General features: G+C 50.9%; 1 protein-coding gene across 4 annotated transcripts; it reads left to right on the plus strand.

The window, feature by feature from the left end:
• ULK3 (unc-51 like kinase 3) lies at positions 1–15,654 on the plus strand. 4 transcript variants are annotated; one of them, XM_072628333.1, is made up of 16 exons: positions 1–156; positions 1,789–1,929; positions 2,568–2,688; positions 3,061–3,165; positions 8,698–8,841; positions 9,840–9,922; positions 10,421–10,576; positions 10,677–10,782; positions 11,168–11,208; positions 11,609–11,711; positions 12,683–12,747; positions 12,853–12,931; positions 13,023–13,063; positions 13,316–13,363; positions 13,587–13,653; positions 13,843–15,654. In XM_072628333.1, the coding sequence occupies exons 1-16, from the start codon at positions 55–57 to the stop codon at positions 13,857–13,859; spliced, it is 1,419 nt and encodes a 472-aa protein (XP_072484434.1). In that variant the 5' UTR covers positions 1–54; the 3' UTR covers positions 13,860–15,654. The 4 variants fall into 4 exon arrangements, with proteins under 4 accessions (XP_072484434.1, XP_072484435.1, XP_072484433.1 ...); XM_072628334.1 differs by having other exon boundaries at positions 3–156; positions 15,143–15,416; XM_072628331.1 differs by having other exon boundaries at positions 19–156; positions 2,505–2,688.
• Positions 15,655–22,268: the final 6,614 nt, after the last annotated feature.

Genomic DNA, 22,268 nt, shown 5'->3' on the forward strand with positions numbered 1-22,268 from the left:
CCTGCGCGGCCGAGGGCCGCACACAGCGGGGGGCCGGGCCGGGCCGGGAGCACCATGGCTGCGCCCGGCTGGGCACCTCCGCGCCTCGACGGCTTCATCCTCACCGAGCGACTGGGCAGCGGCAAGTACGCCACGGTGTACAAGGCCTACGGCAAGGTGGGGGCGCGCGAGGGGGAAGGGCAGAGCCCCGAGCAGCCCCGGGCTTCCCGCGGCCCGGCCTGGGCTGAGCCGCGACCCTGGAAGGGGGAGGGGAGCGAGGCCTGGGCGGGCTGGGGGAGGGGCGCCCAGCCGGCCCCTCTGGAGTCGGACCCTTCGGTGCCCGTCCTGCCCGGCCAGGCCCGGCCCGGCCCAGCCCAGCCCAGCCCAGCCCAGCCCAGCCCGGCTGCTGTATTTTTTTTAACCTCCCAGGTGTTGTGGATTAGGGAATGCTTGGCGTCTAGACTCGTCAGTGCCCTTCCATTCCATTCCCTGAGCCCCAGGAGCCGGGGGTGCCGAGGCCAAGAGCAGAGAACCCCCGCACCCCTCCACCATCTTTCATCCTCCTGGGGGCAGTACCACTTTCCCACGTTATTTAAAAGACAAATTGGGGAGCCTCATCCACGAGAGAGCCCAGGGAAGGCTTCTTCCAGGAAGGGACTGAGCCCCGAGGACAGATTCTTCTCCATAAAGAACACGAAAAACTGTTCCACCCAAAACAGTTCTCCTTGATAACAAGGATTCCTCTGTAACCCTCCTCCTGCCGGAATTCTGGTCCTGGAGCTGTCCAGAGTAGAAGCTGCGGCTCCCCCGCCTTAGCGGTTTCCAGAAGAAGCCGGGACCCTGTCCAGATGTCAGGGGAGGGAATCCCGCCTAGGACCCTGGTTCCACCTCTCAGATACATGGGCTCGGATTCCAGAGGCTTCCATCACAGGCGGGGCCAGAGTTTGTCATTTTAAAGCTCTTCCCCATCTTCTCCAACCTAGTTTTCAAAGATGATGACATGTTATGCCCCTTCACACAATCTATACTCCAACGGAACTGGCTTACTTGTAATTTTTGAAGGCCACATTCAAATTTGCCCGCTGCCTGGAATTGCCTTCCTCATCTGTCTTTTTAGAAAGCCAACCTCTAGACACTAGCTGAGTGATCTTGGGCAAGTCACTTAACCTGTTTGCCTCAGTTTCCCAATCTGTAAAACGGGGATAATAATAGCACCCACCTCCCAGGATTGTGGTGAGGATCCAGTGGGATAATATTTGTGAAGTACAGGGCCTGGCACGTGGTAAGGGCTATATCTGTTACTGCTAATCACAATTATTGTTATTGCCATTTCCAGTTTCTTTCAAGGCTCAGTTCAGATGCTACCTCCTACCAAAAGCTTTTCCTGATTTTCCCAGTATTTGGTACTCTGCATATGTAAAATGAAATGAAAGAAATTTTATTTTTTTTTGTATAAAGTTTGTATTTCTTTCCTGTATACTGGTTGTCTCCCTCCTTCCCCCCAATAGAACTTAAGCTTTTGAGTGTAGGACTGATTAGTTTTTTCTTCATATTCTCCAGTGCTGAGCATGGTGTCTTCTACCTAGTAGGTACTTAAAAAATACTGGTAACTGAACTGAGCAGAGTAAGGTAAGCTGAATGGGTCAGGACTGAGGAGGTGGTACCCTATCTTTGGAGGCATCCCTCCCTGGTTCCTGCTTCAATGACTCAGAGCATGAGATGAAGGAAAGCTAGACAGGTCTCTCTGTTCTGGGGGCTACCCCCTTCATTGGGGCAGGTTTACCTTTATCTCCCCATCTCTCTCTCTAGAAAGATACCCGGGAGGTGGTAGCCATCAAGTGTGTGAGTAAGAAGAGTCTGAACAAGGCGTCGGTGGAAAACCTGCTGACGGAAATTGAGATTCTCAAGGCTGTCCGGCACGCCCACATCGTGGAGCTGAAAGACTTCCAGGTCCGTGGATCAAAGGGGAGAGGGGAGGGAGGGAGGTGGTCATGGTCCTGGGAGGCAAGGGAGGTCCAACCTGGGATGGCTAGGTGACATAGGGAACAGGCATTTTATTAAGCATATTATTATAGCTACCATCTCTGTTACACCTTCTGTGTGCCAGGCACTGTGCTAAGTGCTTAAAATGAGATAGTGATAGGAAAGTGTTATGTTCTCTTATTGTCCCCTTTCTACAGGTGAGGAAACTGAGACAGACAGAGATCAAGTAACTTGCCTAGGGTCATACAGCCAGTAAATGTGTAAGGCTGAATTTGAACTCAGATCTTTTCTGATTCCAGGTCCAGGTCCAGCTCTTTATGGACTGTGCCACTTCACGGTCCCTAGCTGTAGATAAAGCCCTGGACTTAGAGTCAGGAAGACCTGAATTCAAGTCTTTCCTCAAGTGCTGGACAAATCAGTGAACCTATCTGTGGCTCAGTTTTGCCATATGTAGAACAGGGATGATCATTGTGCCTACCCCATGGGATTGTTGGGAGGATCAAATGCGATGATGTATGTAAAACTCTTTGCCTCCTTTTCAGGGCAAGATAAATGCTAACTTGTTGTGATGAATGCTGTTCTCATCCTCCTTGTGTCCTCCTCAGTGGGACAATGACAACATCTACCTCATCATGGAATTCTGTGCTGGGGGTGATCTGTCCCGCTTCATCCGCACCCGCCGCATCCTGCCTGAGAAGGTGGCACGCCTCTTCCTGCAGCAGCTGGGTAAAGGCTTTGGAGGGGTCAGATTTGGGGAGAGGAAGGAGAGGCAACCACTGATGGGGATGAACCGGGGCTCTTAGAATGTCCCCTGGTGCTGGCCCTGGGGCAGGGCCTTTAGAGGGGGAGGGTGGCACAGTGAGAGATCAGAAGGGCTAGGCAGGGGCACTGGGAGAAGATGAGAGCCCAGCTTTCAGGGAGGAGATCTTGTCCTGACCCCAGCTTTACTGGAGTCCTGGGCACTCCTTTTGTCTGCTCCAGTCTCCCCTCCAGGACTGTGGGCAGCAAGGAGCTGGTGAAGGGGGACGGGCCTAAGTCTGCCAGCACAAGGAGACCCTCTGCAATTTACTCTTTTGCCCCTCATTTTCTGTTCCTCAGCCAGTGCCCTTCAGTTTCTGCATGACCAGAATATCTCTCACTTGGATCTGAAGCCCCAGAACATCCTGCTGAGCTCCCTGGAGAAGCCTCACCTCAAGCTGGCAGGTGAGCTCCCTGGGGGCAGGGAAAGATGGCCCTCCCCTCCCCTTCTCTCCCTTCCCCACTTCTTCCCTCCCTTCACTATAGCAGATGATGAGCCTTCACCTGTGGAATGGGCAGTCCTAAGGAGGCATCCACACACCCTCTCACCTGGGCTTCCTTGGGAACAATTGTAAGGGAGTTGATTGTCCAGGGTTAGGGGTCAGGCTGTGTTTAAGGTTAGGTGTCAGTCAGTGACTAGGGTTAGAGGTTAGCCTGTGTGAATGATTAGGGGTCATTCTGTGGCCCCGGTTAAGGGTGAGTATGAGGCCAGGGTTATTGTTCAATTCACAGGGACGATTTGGAGTCATTTCAGGGCATGAAGATGATAGCTTTTCTCTGTGGTCAGTTCAGGAGACTGGCCAGATGGTATGGATTGTGGATGCAGTGGAAAGGCCTTTGGATCTGGAGTAGGAAGCTCTGGATTTGAATCTCAGCTCTGCCCCTTCTTCCCTGTGTGGGTATTAGTAGAGTCACTTTCCCTCAGTGGACTTTGGTGTCCTCTACAGGAGGGGCCTGGATCTACAGATCTTTGTATTCTCTTCCAGCTCTCAGTCTGTGATCCTACAAATTCTTACTCATTTAAGACTTAATCTTTCTGCTTGCTTCAGGGGCTCTGGGCCCCACTCTGAGGGCTGGAACTGTGTCTAAGCCTCTAGACCTGCCTGGCACATCCTGCCAAATGGCACCGGGTACCCATGCCTGTGCCTGTTCAACGATGGGGGAAAATGAGAAGCAGACACAGTCCCCACCCTTTGAGTTGGCTCTTTACCTTGACTATAGACTGACTTCTAACTCTGACCACAGACTACTCTTTTTTTAAAACTTTTAAAAATTAAATGAAATTTTTTCATATTTTAAATTTCAAACTAACTCCCTATCTCCCCATCCTGTACTAGAGAAGGCCACCATTTGACACAGAGATATATGCATACACACACACATACACATACACACATATATATGTATATATACATATACAGACATACAAATACATATATACATATATATATGTAAAACCATACTACGCATACTTTTATTTGTCATTTCTTTCTGTGGAGGTCAACAGCATCTTCCTTCATAGGCCCTTTCTTTTTAGTTGATTTGAATATTTGTATCACTCAGAATGACTTAGTTCATAATTATTCTTTGAAAAGTATTAGTATTACTGTATACAACATTCTCTTGATTCTACTTATTTCACTCTTCATTATTTCATGCAAGTCTTTCTGTATTTTTCTAAGACCAACCTGCAGATCTTCTTACAGCACAGTAGTGTCCCATCACAATCACATACGCAACTTGTTCAGCCATTTCCTAATGGATGGGCATCGCCTCGATTTCCAGTTCTTTGACACCACAAAGAGAGCTGTTATATTTTTTACCTTTGCCCCTGATCACCTTGGGAAACAAATTTAATAGTGGCATTGCTGGGTCAAAGGGTATACACCATTTTATAATTCTTTGGGCACGATTCCAGATTATTCTCCAAAATGGTTGGATCAATTCACAGTTCCACTAACAGAGTGTTAGTGTCCCAATTTTTCCATATCCCCTCTAACATTTGTTGTTTTCCCCTTCTATATTTTAGACAGTCTGACAGGTATGAGATGTTGTCTCAAAGCTGTTTTAATTTGCATTTCTCTAATCAATAATAATTCAGAGTATTTTTTCATATGACTACATTTAACTTTCATTTCTTTATCCAAAAACTACCTGTTCATACCCTTTGACACAGACTGACTCTTTATCCTGGCTACAGACTGACCCTAATCCTGGCCACAAACTAACCCCTAATCCTGACCTCAGACTGACCCTAACCCTGGCCCCACACTGACCCTAATCCTGACCACAGACTGATCCTAATCCTGGCCACAGACTGACCCCTCATCCTGGCCACAAACCAGCTTTAAACCTAGTCACCGACTGACCTTTAACCCTGGCCACAGACTGACTCTTAAACCTAGCCACAAGCTGACCCCTAATCCTGGCCACAGACTAACTGCTCATCCTGGCCACAAACCAATTTTATTTTGTTTTATTTTTTAAATTTTTTAAAATTTATTTATTGAACTTTTAACATTCATTTCCACAAAATTTTGGGTTCCAAATTTTCTCCCCATTTCTCCCCTCCCCCCCACCCCAAAACACCGAGCATTCTAATTGCCATTATCACCAATCTGCCCTCTCTTCTAACATCCCTCCCTTCCCTTATCCCCATCTTCTCTTTTGTCCTGTAGGGCAAGATAACTTTCTATACCCCTTTACCTGTATTTCTTATTTCCTAGTAGCAAGAACAGTACTCGACAGTTGTTCCTAAAACTTTGAGTTTCAACTTCTCTTCATCTCTCCCTCCCCACCCATTCCCTTTGGGAAGGCAAGCAATTCAATATAGGCCATATCTGTGTAGTTTTGCAAATGACTTCCATAATAGTCGTGTTGTGTAAGACTAACTATATTTCCCTCCATCCTATCCTGTCCCCCATTGCTTCTATTCTGTCTTTTGATCCTGTCCCTCCCCAAGAGTGTTGACTTCAAATTGCTTCCTCCTCGCACTGCCCTCCCTTTCATCATCCCCCCAACCCTGCTTATCTCCTTCTCCCCCACTTTCCTGTATTGTAAGATAGGTTTTCATACCAAAATGAGTGTGCATTTTATTCCTTCCTTTAGTCGAATGTGATGACAGTAAACTTTATGTTTTTCTCTCACCTCCCCTCTTTTTTCCTCCACTAAGAAGTCTTTTTCCTGCCTCTTTTATGAGAGATAATTAGCCCCATTCCATTTCTCCCTTTCTTCTCCCAATATATTTCTCTCTCACCGCTTAATTTCATTTTTTTAAGATGTGATCCCATCCTATTCCATTCACTCTGTGCTCTGTGTGTGTGTGTGTGTGTGTGTGTGTGTGTATGTAATCCCACCAATTACCCAGATACTGAAAAGTTTCAAGAGTTACAAATATTGTCTTTCCATGTAGTAATGTAAACAGTTCAACTTTAGTAAAGTCCCTTATGACTTCCCTTTGCTGTTTACCTTTTCATGCTTCTCTTCATTCTTGTGTTTGAAAGTCAAATTTTCTTTTCAGCTCTGGTCTTTTCATCAAGAATGCTTGAAAGTCCTCTATTTCATTGAAAGACCATTTTTTCCTCTGAAGTATTATACTCAGTTTTGCTGGGTAGGTGATTCTTGGTTTTAGTCCTAGTTCCTTTGACTTCTGGAATATCCTATTCCATGCCCTTCGATCCCTTAATGTAGAAGCTGCTAGATCTTGTGTTATCCTGATTGTATTTCCACAATACTTGAATTGTTTCTTTCTAGCTGCTTGCAATATTTTCTCCTTGACCAGGGAACTCTAGAATTTGGCCACAATGTTCCTAGGATCTTCTCTTTTTGGATCTCTTTCAGGAGGGGATGGGTGGATTCCTTGAATACTTATTTTGCCCTCTGGTTCTAGAATCTCAGGGCAGTTTTCCTTGATAATTTCATGAAAGATGATGTCTAGGCTCTTTTTATGATCATGGCTTTCAGGTAGTCCCATCATTTTAAAATTGTCTCTCCTGGATCTATTTTCCAGGTCAGTTGTTTTTCCAATGAGATATTTCACATGATCTTCCATTTTTTCATTCTTTTGGTTTTGTTTTGTGATTTCTTGGTTTCTCATAAAGTCATTAGCCTCCATCTGTTCCATTCTAATTTTGAAAGAACTATTTTCTTCAGTGAGCTTTTGAACCTCCTTTTCCATTGGGCTAATTCTGCTTTTTAAAGCATTCTTCTCCTCATTGGCTTTTTGAACCTCTTTTGCCAATTGAGTTAGCCTATTTTTCAAGGTGTTATTTTCTTCAGCATTTTTTTGGGTCTCCTTGAGCAAGGTGTTGACCTACTTTTCATGCTTTTCTTGCATCTCTCATTTCTCTTCCCAGTTTTTCCTTCACCTCTCTAACTTGATTTTCAAAATCCTTTTTGAGCTCTTCCATGGCCTGAGCCCATGGAATATTTATTTTGGATGTTTGGGATACTGAAGTCTTGAATTCTATGTCTTTCCCTGATGGTAAGCATTGTTCTTCCTCATCAGAAAGGATGGGAGAAGACATCTGTTCACCAAGAAAGTAACCTTCTATGGTCTTATTTTTTTTCCCTTTTCTGGGCATTTTCCCAGCCAGTTACTTGACTTCTGAGTTTCCTTTCCACAGTCACCTGGCCTCCAGATCCGCCCAGCTAGTGCTTGGGGGCTGAGATTCAAATGCTGCTCCCCAGCCCTCAGGGCTTTTGGAGGGGGCTGGGCTGCTATTCAGTTGAGATTAAGTTCAGGTGCTCAGGTGGGGGCAGGGCCACCACTAGGGGCTTAGTTCCCTCAGGGGGTTTATGCTGAGACCTTCAACAATGGATCCAAGCTCCTGCCCTTGTCCGCTGCTGCCTCCCAAGGGGGCCTGAGTTATGGAGACACCCTGCTCCCCTCTCGTCGATCTGAAAAAAGACCCTCTCACTGACCTTTGGCATCTGTGGGTGGAGGGACCTGCGCAGCCGCTGGAGATTCTGTCCCTGAAGCCTGCTCGGATCTGCTCTCGGTGCCACTCGGCCAAGGCAGGGCTGGGCTCTGCTCCAGGTCTGGTGCATGACAGACCTTTCAGATCAGTTTTTCAGGTCTCTCTGGAACAGAAATCTCCTCTGCTCTGTTGTTCTGTGGCTTCTGCTGCTCCAGAATTTGTTGGGAGTTCTTCTTTATAGGTATTTTATGGGCTGTGGGTTTGGAGCTAGCATATGTGTATCTTTCTACTCCGCCATCTTGACTCCTCCCACAAACCAGTTTTAAACCTAGTCCCAGACTGATCCTTCACCCTGGCCACAGACTGACCCCTAATCCTGGCCACAGACTGACCCCTCATCCTGGCCACAAACCAACTTTAAACCTAGTCACAGACTGACTTTTAACCCTGGCCAGAGATTGACCCTTAACCCTTGAGGACCTCTTGGTCTATTTTCAAGACAATATCCAGACATTATCAGATAATACCCAGGTAGAATAATGAGAGGAAGGGATGGAACAGAACAGAATGGGTTCCAGTGTGGATTTCATGTATATGTTTATGGAGGAATCCCAGTAAATGTTTATGGAATAGAGTGAGCATCATGATTTCCAGCTCTAGAGGCACAATCCTTGACTTTAAATCAGGAAGGGGAGAGATCCCTATGTACTGCAGTAATCAGGGAAGTCTTCCTGGAGAAGGTGAGGTTTGAGCTGGGCCTGGAAAGAGAGGATCGGAGTAGATGGAGAGGAGAAGGCACCCTTAGTGGTGGGAACAGGTGGCAGAAATGAGCCTTTGTGTGCAGAGGGTCAGTGGAGAGGGCTACAGGATGTGATAGTGGAGTGAATGAGTAACACCAGATTTTGGAGAGCCTTGTGTCATCAGCCTCAAAGGGCTCAGTGAGAGCAAGTGGCACACTGTCTCCAGTCATCCCCCAAGAACTGGCCCTCACTGCAGCCTGGGCTTCTTTCCCACACAGACTTTGGCTTTGCGCAGCACATGTCCCCATGGGATGAGAAACATGTGCTCCGAGGTTCTCCTCTGTACATGGCCCCCGAGATGGTGTGTCGGCGGCAGTATGATGCCCGGGTGGACCTCTGGTCTGTTGGTGTCATCCTTTATGGTAAGGTGGCCTTCTTCTAGGTGGGGCCAGGCTGATCCAGGAGCAACTGCCTCCTCAGAGCCTCCTTGAGTCCCACTCCTCTTCTCCACTTGCCCTATCCTCTATACCCCTCCCCACTGTCCCATATGTCCAGGAACAGGAGAAGGTCTTAAACAGTCAGGCCAAAGAAAGAAGAAGGCAGTGGACAGTGGGCGCAGTGTGGATTGTTGTGGGAGAGAGAACGCTAGACTGGAGCCTTGGCTTCTAGTCTTGGCTCAGACTTGCTGTGTGACCCTAGGAAATTTATTTCTTTACTCAGTTTTTTAATTTATAAAATGTGATGGGGAAAGGTTAGTTGTTGGCTCAGGGCCTTTTCCTCTCTAAGATGCTGTGATTCTCAGCCCTGTGCTCAAAAAGTGTTTCCTTTTGACAGAAAGATTCCCCTCCCATCTTCCCCAGAAAAACTGGAATCCCAAGTTCCCCTGAGTCTTAGAGCATGGAAGTGAGAAAAAAATGAATTCTCTGTTCCACAGAATGTAAACATCCTGTGGGCAGGTGCTGTTTCATTTTTGTTTCTTTATCTCCGGTGCCTGGCACATAGTAGGTCCTTGATCAGTGCCTGTTATTGAGCTCTGTTCAAGCTAGAACCAGCTGGCTACTTGGGACCTTCCAGATGCCCATTGCTTAGATCTTGGGAGGATATCCACTTGTCTTGACTTGCAGTTTTGGCTGCCTCTTATCATCTAGGGGTCCAGCAAGGAAGGGAGGGCCCAGGAAGTCAGAATTGGGACTTCTAAGTTTGCTTGGCTAGGCCCTCAGTTTTCCTCTCTGTGAGATGGACCTGTTGCTTTTGACTCTATAGCGTCCCCTAGTAATATGGGGACAGAGACTTAGGGAACCTTCCCCAACATCTCCTTCCTGTCTTCCCATTGGGACCTGCAGGGCTTGTGACCCCTCCCCTCGGGTTCTAGCGCTGACTGCTTCCCATCTTCCCTGTCTCTCCCCCTCCGGTGAACCAGAGGCTCTTTTTGGCCAGCCACCTTTCGCCTCCAAGTCATTTACAGAGCTGGAGGAGAAAATCCGTAGCAACCGAGTCATTGAGGTAGGGCCAGGGCCCAGGTGGAACAATGTGGATTCCTGAGGGAGGTATGGTCAGGAGTCAGCCACGTGGAAACAATGATGGTGGGGGATGTGAGGCAGCCAGACAGCCTGGATGACTTCTGGGGTGGGAAGCCCACCTGGGTTCTGGTTCTGACTCTGCCACGGGTTGCTCTATCACCTGGAACAACTCATTTCCCCTCTTTCAGCCTCAGTTTCCTCTTTGGTCAAGTGGGAATAATGGGTCTCCCCTCTGTGTGACCTTGGCCAGTCCCTTCACCTCCCCAGGGCCTTGATTTCATTAGTTACAAAACAAGTGATCGGCGACCTGTGAGATCTTGAATCCCATGATCCCTGCTGGTCCTGGCCACCTCCCAGAGGTGATATGGAGTGATGATCCCTGCCAGGGCAGAGATGGAGCCTGTACCAATACCTAGAGGGTCCCTTCCCTCATCCTGCTCCTCCCTGGCCCCCCTGCTCAACTACATGCACACCTCCCTAGCTTCCCACTCGGCCCCAGCTCTCCCGAAATTGCCGAGACCTCCTCCAGCGGCTCCTGGAGCGGGACCCCGACAAACGCATTTCTTTCAAGGACTTTTTCAGTCACCCCTTTGTAGACCTTGAGCATATGCCAAGTGGACGGAGCCTAGAGCAAGCGGTGAGTGAGGGTGGAGGTGGGGGCCTGGGCAGGGAGGAGATGGTGGTTCAGAAACCCCTGACCCTGCCTCCTCTGTACTTCTGCCCCCATCCCCTCTTAGACCTCTCTGGTTGTGGATGCTGTGAAGAAAGACCAGGAAGGAGATGTCTCATCTGCCCTGTCTCTCTACTGCAAAGCTCTAGACTACTTTATCCCAGCCTTACACTGTGAGTAGCTCCCACCCCCCAGTCCTTTGCACAAGAGTCCCAGAAGCCCAGCCCCCTCCCCAAAATCCTGTGTGAGCTAACAGTGAAGCAGAAGGGGCTTAGTTTAGACATAAGGAAGAACTTCCTGGCCATAGAGATGTTGGGAGATTGGGGATGGCTCAGGGTTCCTGCTGGAGGGGGTGGCCAGCACCGAGGCCCAGCCAGAGCTAGGGAGGGGGCTAAACTAGAGAATTCCCTATGGATCATTCAGGGGAGACAGAGGGAGGCTGAGGAAATGACTTGTCCTACCCACATGCTCTAGGACCTGGTGTCTTTGGGGCTTCCTTGGGGACTTAGAGCCCTGAAGATCCCCCAGGTGACCTCCTCACCCCCATTCCTCTTTCAGATGAAACGGACGCCAGGCGTAAGGAGGCAATAAAGGTGAAGGTCAGTGAGAGCCCTGGGAGCAGTGTATGTACCATAGCTTCTTGCACCCTCTCTAGCAATCTCAGATCATCCCTCTCCCTAAGGAACACTTAGAGAATGGCATTCTCTCTGCCTCAGTTTCCTCCTCAGTAAAGTTGGCTAAGCAAATGGGATGTACTTAATCAATAAATAATCTTGTGATGTTTACCCTTCTCACGCTGGGACCTTTTAGAGAGCCTCCGGAGCCTTCCTCCTGAGCCAAGAAACACCTGCCCAGGGATGGGGCTTCTAACCTTTGGGTGTGCGTCTGTGCATGTGAAGGGGGAAGTATATGCTGGGGGGAGGATTGGAAGAAGAAGAGTTCCTAGAGAAGATAGACTCCCCCCGCCATCCCACCACCTGATCCTTCACCATCTTACAGGTGGGACAGTATGTGTCCAGGGCTGAGGAGCTCAAAGCACTGGTCAACTCCTCCAACCGGGCCCTCCTCCAGCAGGGCACCTGTGCCCGAGACCTCCTCAAAGGTACCCATGCCCACCTACCACCCCAGCATGGCTTGGCTTCCATGTTTAAAGCTGTCTTCATGGTTTCCTTTCCTCTTCACAACTCTGACTGTGATTTGCACAAATGGTCCCCTTTTGTCTAACGTTCTCACCCTCCTCTTCCTCATCTCCTAGAATCCACAGCTTCCTTCAGGGCCCAGCCCAGGAGCCACCTTGTACATGAGGCCTTTCCTTCTCCCACGATTTTTTCCCACTCTCCCTCTCTTGACATATCCTTGTATGTACTGACTTGGGACTCCAGTGTATTCCTCCCTGATGGTAGGGACTATTTTGTTTTTGAATCCCTAGTGCCCCGCACAATGCATTCCCCATGGTAGCTACTGAGTCAACAAACTGTTGAATTGGAACTCCTGTTTTGTAGGTTTGGCCAGTGGAATTGACTCAGCCACCATCACTTATAGATATCAGATTAGAGCATGGCACCCAGGCCCCCTGACTCCTAGATCCGTACCAAGCAGCCTAGTGGTTCTGTGTCCCCTTGCATTACTCTCCCCACAGCTTGACTCCCCCTGACTTATTGGGGGACACAGAGTCAGTTCCTGATTGGGGAGCACTGATGGCACAAAGCCCATATGTGTCTAAGTATTTAAGTAAGGTGTGGACAAAGGCCAAAGCATTTAGATGCAGTGTCCTGCAGGGGAAAGCCAGTATCTAAGAGCTAGGTTCAAATCCTCCCTGTCTCTACTGACCAAATCTTTGAGAAAGTTCTCTGAGCTTCAGTGGAACAAGGGCTAGGACTAGGTACTTCCTAAGATCCAACTTTGAGCCAGATTATGCTTGAATTAGATTCAGGTTGAGCAAATGGGCTTGGCTTCCTGAACAGAGGGAGTCTTTCACCTGTGTTTGGAAGGTGGCAAGGGGTAGTAGCCTCTTTGATTCTCCCTCTGTCCTCCTTGGTCCCCTCATCCCCATCCCTGACCTTGTTGTTACAGAAATGGCTAGAGACAAGCCACGACTCGTGGCTGCCTTGGAGGTGGCTTCAGTGGCTATGGCCAAGGTGAGTGCCCGTGGGGACATGGAAGCTGGCGGGGTAGGAAGTGTTTCTCTGGGACCCCTCACTTGCCCACCATGACCTCCCTAGGGATTCTTATCTCTCTCCTAGGAGGAGGAGGGTCAGGATGATGTAGATGCCCTGGATCTGTACCAGCAGAGCCTTGGGGAATTGTTACTGCTCTTAGCAGGTAAGTGAGATAGGACACTGCCTACCTGGCTTTATCCACACCCCTTCCCTGCCCCAGGCCCAGGCCTCACCAAGTCCCCTTCTCTTTGCAGCTGAACCTACTGGGAGGAGGCGGGAGCTGTTGCATGCTGAGGTAGGCCTGGGAGCTGGCAGTCTTCTCTCCCTCCCTCCTCTGCTCCCCATGAGACTCACAGATAATATTGAGGGCCTTTAAGGTGTAGATTGTGTGGTGCTAACAGGATCGTTACAGGATTTCTGCAGGGGGTCAGAGATGGGGGCTGAGGTGGTTCAAGAAGGCTTCTCTGGGAAGTCAAGTGGAAGCCCCCTGGCCTGTTTGGGGGGAGGCTGTGGCTAATGGGAAGCTGGTGGTCTCTGTCCCTGACAGATCCAGACCCTGATGGGGCGAGCAGAGTACCTGAAGGAGCAGATCAAGGTATCAGGGGCTGGATACTTCTATTGATCTCTGTCTTTGGGTGTATTTCTCCAGCCCTCCACCTCCACCTCCACATCTGTCTGTCTTAGTGTCTCCCCATCTCCTAGTCTTCCTCCCTTGGTCCCTCATTGTTCCAGTTTCTTTATCTCTCCCATCTCATTGTGTCTGCCTCTGTCTGTATTCTCTCTCATTCCTCTGCCTTTCACTCTGTGTTTTTCTCCAGATGAAAGAGAACCGGTGGGAAACTGAGTCAGTGGACAAAGATGGACTGTCTGAGTCTGTCCGGAGCTGTGAGTACTGTCAGTTGCAGAGGAGAGGCCTGGTGAAGGGAGGAGACTTGGCAGAAAGGGGAGCCTGGGGGCAGCCAGACACCCCTCTCCAGTCCAGGGAGGGTGGGGATGTGGGGAAGACCTTTAGAGTGGTTCCTGACCCCCCAGCCCTGCTTGCTTACTCCTGCTTCTCACTTCTCTCCCACACAGCCTGTACTCTGCAGTGACCTGTTGGCCTGAGAGCTGGCTCTGTCCCTCATCTTCTGGGGGCCCTCTGGAGTCCTGTCACCAGATGCAAGCCTTGAGGAGGGAGGCAGGGGGAAGGCAGCTGGGTGGAGAAATGTAGCCCTCTGAGAGATCAGGGTACAAAGCATTCTGGAGACAGTGGTCTTGTGGGGGAGGGACTCTGGGATTGAGGGCCCATTTCTGACCAACAGGGTCCTTTTGTCTGCTGGAGTTCCTGATCTACTTCCTGTGTTCCCGCTACAATAAACTCTTAGTTAGTGCTAGGCCCTAAGGGGATTCCCTGGAAAAAGAGGGTCCTGGAATCCTGACCTCATCCTCTCCTACCACCTTGGCTTACACTGGGTTCTTCCTTTGCTGAGAGGACTGAGTTCTCTGGCAGTTATTTCTAAGCATGACTGGGGGACCTCTCAATTATTCCCCTACTCCAGATCTTTTCCCCTCTCACTCCCCAAATCATTGGAAGGGCAGAGATGCCCAACTGGTAATTGTGTCCTTTACATTTTTCTCCTTTGACATGGAGATCTTTCCTTTAGATCTAGGAGCCTGGTTGGGACCTAATGGGCTGGACCACACTCTCTGGCCATGGTCTAACTGACCCTCCCAGGCATCTTCCAGGGAGAGTGATACTGACTTCCCTTTGCTGACCCAGAAACCCCTTTCAGAGGTTAAAGATGGGATCTGGTTTTGTTGTTTCGTTCAGACTTGCTTTCCCAAAAGTGTGGGCCCTCTACAGAATAGGGGTTGGGGTACCCATCACTAACCTGGCCTTGCCCAGCCAGGCCACTCTTCCTAGCTCTGCTCAGTCCTCATCCCTGGAGCCTTCCCTCTGGACTCTGGCTGGTACCCATGGCATTGAGATCCCCACTCAGGGTCCCCCTTGCCAGTCCCCTTGGAATCAGAGCATCCTTCCCAAACAGCTAGTTGTGTTAGCTGCGTCAGAGACAATCTTGGTTTAACAAAATAATAATCCTTTCAACTTGAAACCTCATCTATATTTACTGTGAGAAGTCAGTTCAGTGGCATGTATGTGGTGGTAGCAGAAGTGACCAGGAGATGGCAGACTGATTTTTAAAAATGGGATCCCATCCCCAGGAAGCAAGGGATCAGTGTGGGGAAGAGGGGAGACACTCTCCTAAGCCTGGAATGCATCACTTCCCCACCCCAAATCTAGTGCATGGCTAAAGGAAATAGACTTTGGGGGTGCTTGAGGCTGCAGTGATTGGAGGTGGCTCTTTGTGGGGTTGGTTGGTTTCTGTCTGAATGGTTTCAAATGCAATTGAACTAGGCCAAGCACAGGAGTCAAGAAACCCATCCTTGATTGGCTCAGGGATCTCTGGCAAGGCTTCAGTTTGCTCATTTGTGAAATGGGAGGAATACTCAATATCTGCAACCCTTTTCCTGTGACCAGACAGTTAAAAGGATTGAATGAGGTGAAAACACCCAGAGAATAGAAAATCCTTTGCTAGTGGGAGGCAGTATGACAGTTCCTTTGGGTTGGTTTAAGAACAGAACAGAACCAAGCCCTGGAGAGAGTTCTATAGTGAGTGTTTGAAGGTTTCCAAAGGGCTTTATACACATTACCTTGTCTGGACCTCACAACAACCAGTGAGGTAGGTGCTATTTTTACTCCCATTTTGTAGATAAGAAAAACTGAATCTGAAAGAGTAGTAGCTTAATCTGTGGTCATGCAGCTATGACAGAATTGCCTTCCCATCCACAATCTGTTAAAGAGAATATACTTTACTGTTTTCTCAATTAAATTATTTTCTAAAATCACTGGTCCTCTTCTCCTCCTGGAAGTTGCCCCCTTGCAATAGGGGTGGGAGGTGGGGGACTGTGTTGCTTTCTTGGGGAGGGGGCAGGGCCTGGGTGACTTCTTCAGGTTGAAGGTAGAGGCTCAGCCTCCACAAAGGGGCATCTGGGGACCAGGGGAAGGAGGGGGCAGCAGTGGGGTAGAGGAGACACAGAGACTTTTCCATGGTATCTTGGGGGTTCCATATCAGGTCAACTGATGCTGGTTGGTCCCTCCTAAGGAAAACTGATGACATTTAGGTTTCGATTTTAACTGTTCCCACCTAAGACAGACATGCCCTCAACTGTTGCCATTTCCCCTGGCTGGAGTCCATTCCAGTACATAGCCTGGGTGCCCCCTGGTGCCCAGTGGTGATGCCTACAGCTCTGCCACCTCAGGGTCTGGAGGGAGCCATGCCCAAGAATAGGACTCCCCTCATTTGTGGCCCCCTGTATATAACAGGGTCAAGATGAGAGATGGTTGACCAAGAGTAAGCCCCACACCTTACTCGAGACACCCCAGACCTCAAACCCAGCCCTAAGACTTTGAGCTGTACATTTGGTTCTAGCTATGTTCTCAGAGAGATCGCAGGGGTCCAGAGACCAGTGCTCAGTGGGCACAGCATAAAGAACACAGAATTTGGAGTTAGCAGACCTAGGTTCAAATGCAGAGTCTGCTACATTCTACCTTGTGACTTTGGGCAAAGTCATGATTGGAGTAGACTCTGGTTTGGCACATAAAGCCTGCACAGTCTGGCTTCAGCTTACCTGGCTAGGCTTATTATCCATTATTTTCCTTCATGAGTTCTACCCTCCAGACAAACTGGACCACCTGCTTTCCCCATATACAATATTCCACATCCTTCTTCCATGTCATGCATGGCAAAGGATGAAATCACTCCCCATGCTTGAAATGCTCTCCCTCCTCATCTCTGCTACACAGGCTCCCCAGCTTTCTTCAAGACTCAGCTCCACCACTACTGGGTGGAGACCAGGGGGCCCCCACGACTTTGCACATTTTCTGTATTATCTGTGTACAGGTTGCTTCTCCTCCCCCTCCCCCCATTCCAAGAATGTGAGCTCTCACTGGACAGGAGCTGCTTGGTTTTTGTCCTAAGCATGATACCTGGCACTCAGGTGCTTAATAAATGCGTATTGGAGAATAATCTCATCAGGCTTCAGTTTTCTCCTCTGTACAGGGGTAGGGGAACCCCAAAGTTCCCCTTCAGTTCTCAATCTATGAACCTAAGACAAGGCTGCCACCCTTCCAAGGCCCCCCAACATCAGTGCTTGGAAAGCTGCCCTGGAGTCTAACACTGCTGAGAAGGGATGGAACGATCTCATGTTTTATTTGAGTTTAAAGGAGGGGCCAGGACCAAGGGGCTCTGTGGACATTTTTACAACATAAATAAACTTCCAACCAGTTTTCTATACAAAGTCTTTGCGGAGAGGGAAGCTCCCCTCCCAGCCCTGTACAATATTCACATGGCGACAGGTGCCCAAAAAGGGTCTGGTCTGATCTGGTCCCTGGTGGCCTTTGGGGAAAATGCTGATGGGAGTGAGGGGAAGGGGAAGGAGGAAGAAGGCCAAGCTGCCAGAGATGAGCTTTCTCAGGATTCAGTGGAATGCCCCCAAAAGACCAGAGATTGGAGAAGGCAGTCAGTGATGGGATGCTGCATTTACGGACTAAGGAGAGGTGTCAGTGAGAAGAGTGGGGTTCAGCTCAATCCTGCACAAAATGACAGCAAGGGAGAGAATGCCTCATTGAGGAGGGATGAGGGAGAAGAAAGAGTGAGGGGAGGCTGTCTGCTTTGGACAAAGAAGGTGGGTTGACCAACCATGGAAAAGTCCCACCCTTAGACTTTCCTCAGCCTTTTATTGTCAGGGTCCTTGAATCTAGGAGGAATGATAGGTTTGGGTTAGAGACAGGTAGAGAATCAAACATAATGAGGCAGTTCTGAAAAGATAAAGAACCTGGGTTGCTGGAGAGGGGGAAGGGAGCAAGGATCTTGATGTCTCCCTTACCCCAACAACTCCTAAGTTGTGTCCTCTGACCAGGTGCCCTCCCCAGGCTCATTCACCATTTCTGTCCTCTGTGGGAAAAGAGAAGGGAAGATTTAGGAAGGCTGGGTTAGTTCTGGAGGCTGCTTTACTTGGGGGGTTGGGGTGGGGTAGAAATCCAGTCCTTCCCAGCCCCTAACAGAGTGTCTCACAAAAACGCTCACTTCGTTCAGAAATATTGGTTGGAGTCTGTTTTACATATTTCCACCTGCATTATTCTTGGTGCATTTGCGTGATCTGTAGAGGGCGATTTCCAACACAAGTAGGGAAAATTTCCTAAAATCTGAGCTGTCCTATAGCAGAAGGGGCTGCCAAGAGAGGCAGTGAGCTCTCCATCTGTGGAAGTCTTCAACCAAAGGCTGGATGACCAGTAGTACTGAGAAATGTTGTTTATTCCTGTTCAGGTGTGGGTGGCACCAGACAGTCTCTGAGTGCCATTCCTATGGACTTTTTGTTTCTCCGAGGGATGGGGTCTGGAGAGCAGTACAGGGGGTTTAGGGATGGAAGAAAGTCCCTCCAGCCCCTCCCTCTTTGCAGTTCCACCCTCCTGGCTCTGGCTTCTCAGATTCTAGGAGTTCTGCTGCCCCTGGGGTGTTAGAGGGCACAGGTGGGGTCTGGACCTCAGTCACAGAAAGAAGGGAGTCGTGAGGGCCACCCTCACTCCCAGATTCCAAGTGTGGGAAGGTCCATTCTCCTAGAGGCTGGAGAGGAGCCAGAGAGCCAGTCCCAGGAGACCCAGGGCCAGGGCCCCCCCTGAGAGGCCCTGCTCCTGCCCCAGCCCTGGCCTCAGCGGTTGGGCTCGGGAACGGCCCCACAGTGTGTCGCTGGGCCCATGGGGAGGTGGCGGTGACGTCTCCTCCTCGTCCTCATAGTCGTCGTCCTCTGCCTCCGCCGCAGCGACAGCTGCCGCGGGTGCGAAGCACAGGCGGCCCATGTTGTCCTTGAGCACCTGGCAGAAGGGCCGCTCGGCACCGTCGCACACGCAGCGCTCCAGCAGCGGACCTCCGGCCGTGGCCAGCAGCGCCCCGATGGCCGCGCGGCACGCAGTGGTGCAGCGCCGCCCGTTAAACAGCTGCCCGCAGCGGGCCAGGTAGGAAGACAGCGTGTCCCGGCAGGCGGGCTCGGCCTGGCAGCGGCGTCGGGCCGCCGTGCACCCTAGGCCACCGCGCGCGGGCCGCGGCAGGCACGGCTCGAGGGCCGCCTTGAGGCGGCGGCAGCGCGCGTCCGCCCCGCACTCGCAGCGCTCCAGGGCTGGCCCGCGCTCGGTGCTGTTGAGCTGCAGAAGGGCGCCCACGCAGTGGCTGGGGCAGCCGCCCGCGCCCCCCAGCACTGGCTCACAAGCCGCCTGGCTCTGGCTGTAGGCCGAGCCGCACGCCGGCTCTCCCTGGCAGCGCAGCAGCGCCTCCCAGCACGGTTCCACCGGCGTCTGCCCTGCCACGTCGGCCCGCCGCGACGGCAAGAGAAGGAGCAGGAGTAGGAGCGGGAGCGGGAGCACTGGCCCGCGGCCTCTGTCCCCCCAGCCCCGCGCCGGCCTCATGGCCCCCGTGGGCTCCCGGGCGCCGCCATGCGCTCCAAGGGCCAGCTCCAGCCCCGGACGCCTATAGGCCTCGGCACGCCGCACGCTCCAGGGTCTCGGTTCCGACGGCAGGCACTCCTGGACCCTGGCTCCCCCAATCAGCAGCACTGAGCACCTGCTTTAGGCTGCGGCCACCCCCGGGGCCCGAGAGAGGGACGCGCGGGGTCTCCTGGTCGCTTACGTCCAATCCGCTTCGCTCTGCTTTGCCTGTCTGGTGTCCAGTACTTCTCTGTCTCCCTGGTCCAGGCTGTGCCCTAGGGGTTTGCTCTGGTCCTGGTGGCTTTCCCCTCCCGGGTCCGGAGCCCCTCCGTTGGGCCCAGCTCCTTCCAGCTCCCGGCAGTCCAGTAAGAAACACCCCTCTCCTCCTCCTCCTCTTCCTCCCGCCCGCCGGCTCCCACCTTCCCGCGGCTGGACCGGGGGTGGGGACAGTGCTCCATTCAGGGCCCGGCAGCCCCCCGGCCTATTGTTCGGGTCCTCTCCCCTCCTGCTGCCAAGGGGATTGGCCTCGCGGACAGCCCCCAGCTCCCCGCCCCGCCCCCCTGGCCTTCTTATCGGGAGGAGGGAACAGCCAGTGTGGTCCCTGTAGCTGCCCCCAGAGACTTGTGAGATGCCTGAGACACCATAACTTTCGGGAACCCTTCCACGAAAGAGGAGGGGACCCCGAGAAAGGGAATGGGGAGTGGGAGCTGAAGTTGTCCTCAATAAACAGTAGGGCATCTCAGAGCCCTGGTTTCCAGCCTGGAACACCTTTGCCCTTTTCGAGGACACTTCCATATCCCTTCCCAGTCCACTGAGCATCTCTGGAGCAGAAGGCCGGGGAGGTGTGTATGAGCAAGAGGAAACTGAGGCACTGAGCAGGTCCACAGAGAAACCTGGAAGGGTTCCTTCCCTGGGGGCTCGCCTCTTCCTCTAAGTGAGGCCCAGAGGGGCTGGGGCTGGGTAGCCGAGGGGGCGGGGCAGGACTGCCGGGCGGTTGGAGGGTTTAGAGTCTGAAAGCGGCCCGGGAGAATAGAATCGCATTTTCTGGCCGGGTTCACTCCCTTTGTCCCCGCGGGGGTCCGCGGGGAGCCAAGGACCGAGATTGTTCATGCCTTGCCTCTGGTCAAAGGCTCTTTTCTGTCCTGGCCCCCCCTCCCCACAAAGGGCACTTGAGAAGCAGCCGCGTAATGGCGTTCCCTCCTCCTCCCCACCATTCACATGGAAAGGACCCTGCCAGGCCTGTCTGGGCCTTCTGGGGGAGGGAGTGGAGGGGGGCCAGTCCCGAGCTCCGAGGCCTGGGAGGCTTTACAATGCCAGGGAAAACGGGGTGGGGGGGGGAGTGGAAGCCGGAGGGGGACAGAGCTCAGAATCCTCCATAGACCCGCAGCCTACACAGTCTCGAAAACACCCCTCTAAGCCTGCCGCTGTGCACATGTTTGCACACATATGCGTATTCGCGCACACTTGATGCACACTCCTGAAGTATACACCGCCGCGCATTCCACACTCAAGCAAACAACAGGAAAATTCAGGCTAGGAGACGAGCGCTCGTAGCGAAGAATGGATAGGATACACTGTAATTGGCTCAGTTCTCTGAGACACTTTTCTTTGCTGGAAATCAGACCCGCTCCTCCCACCGCAGTCAGACGTGGTGGTGGACAGACCCAGCCCTACCAGGAAGGCCCTTTAGTAGCGAGTAGCGCATTAAGATCGCAGGCAATGCCTCAGTGTGACCGCTCGGACTCCTCTCCTTCTTCCCAGACCTCCCTTTACTCATGCCCAGACTTCTCTCCCCACCCCCATTCTCACCCCTCTTCAGCTTGTCTCGGTCCCAATCCCAGCCTTCTTTTTCTCCTCCTCCCTCCATTACATGCTTCTCTCCCCAATCCCCTAGCCTCCCCCTTCTCCCTTTTCTCTTCACTTCTTATTCTAAGCCTTTTCCTTTTCTCTCCCCTACCCTCCTTCCCAACCCTAATCCCTCGTTAGTCCCAGCCTTCTCTCCTGCTTCCATCAATCCCTAGGCCCCCTCTTCCTCCTCAACCCCAACTCTCTTCTCCTTTCTCTTGCCCATCTTTTCTCTTTTTCTGCACACAGACTTTGCTTCAAAGCCCTTGAGACATCTGAGTGCACCTTGGCTACAGAGAAGTCCGGTGTGTGCTTGTCAACCCCAGCAGAAATTAGCTGCTTACATCCTACATCTTGGTTGTTGTGGCTTGGTTAGACTTACTTGTTACAAGGGAGGGCTTGTGGAGGTGTGAGTTAGTAATGTTAGTAACGATCGAAATGCAGAAAAAGAAAACCGCTACAAGTTTAAAAAGGCACAAGAAAGTTAAGAAGTGGGATTTGTTGTTACCTTGTTCATTTTAATAGACACATTTTAAAAACAAATAATGTAACAAGTTCATGGTTTCAAATATAATTGTTTTTATTTTTTATACAGAAATATTTGTATTTTCTGAAGATTGTCACATTTATAATAAAAATATAATTTATAATAAAATGACAAATATATATAAACATAATAAAATATAATTGTCTTTAAAAGATTGTTGTGTAGTATGTCAAATCAACAAGTCAAGAATCGTTTATTAAGCACTTACTGTGTGCCAGGCACTTTGCTGTTGCTAAGGATACAAAGAAAGGCAAAAACAGTCCCTGCAGTCTAGGAGCTCCCAATCTAATGGAGGACAACAGGCAAACAAGGATGTCGGAACAAGCTATATGCAGGATAAGTTGAAGTTAGTTCCCGAAGGAAGGCACTAGCACTATGGAAGGAATCAGGAAAGTCCACTTCAGGGAAGCCTGGGGGAGGCAGAGATGAGGAGGGGAATGCCCAAAGTCAGGAGATGGAGTGGTTTGTGTGAGGAGCATATAGTAGAAGAATCCTGAAAATGTAGGAAGGGGCCAAATTATGAAGGATTGAAAAAGCCAAACAGGATTTTCAGTTTAATCCTAGAGGCAATGAGGCACCCCAGGAGTCTAT

This window comes from Notamacropus eugenii, chromosome 1 (assembly GCF_028372415.1).
Source record: "Notamacropus eugenii isolate mMacEug1 chromosome 1, mMacEug1.pri_v2, whole genome shotgun sequence".
In the NCBI taxonomy this organism is placed as follows: Eukaryota; Metazoa; Chordata; class Mammalia; order Diprotodontia; family Macropodidae; genus Notamacropus; species Notamacropus eugenii.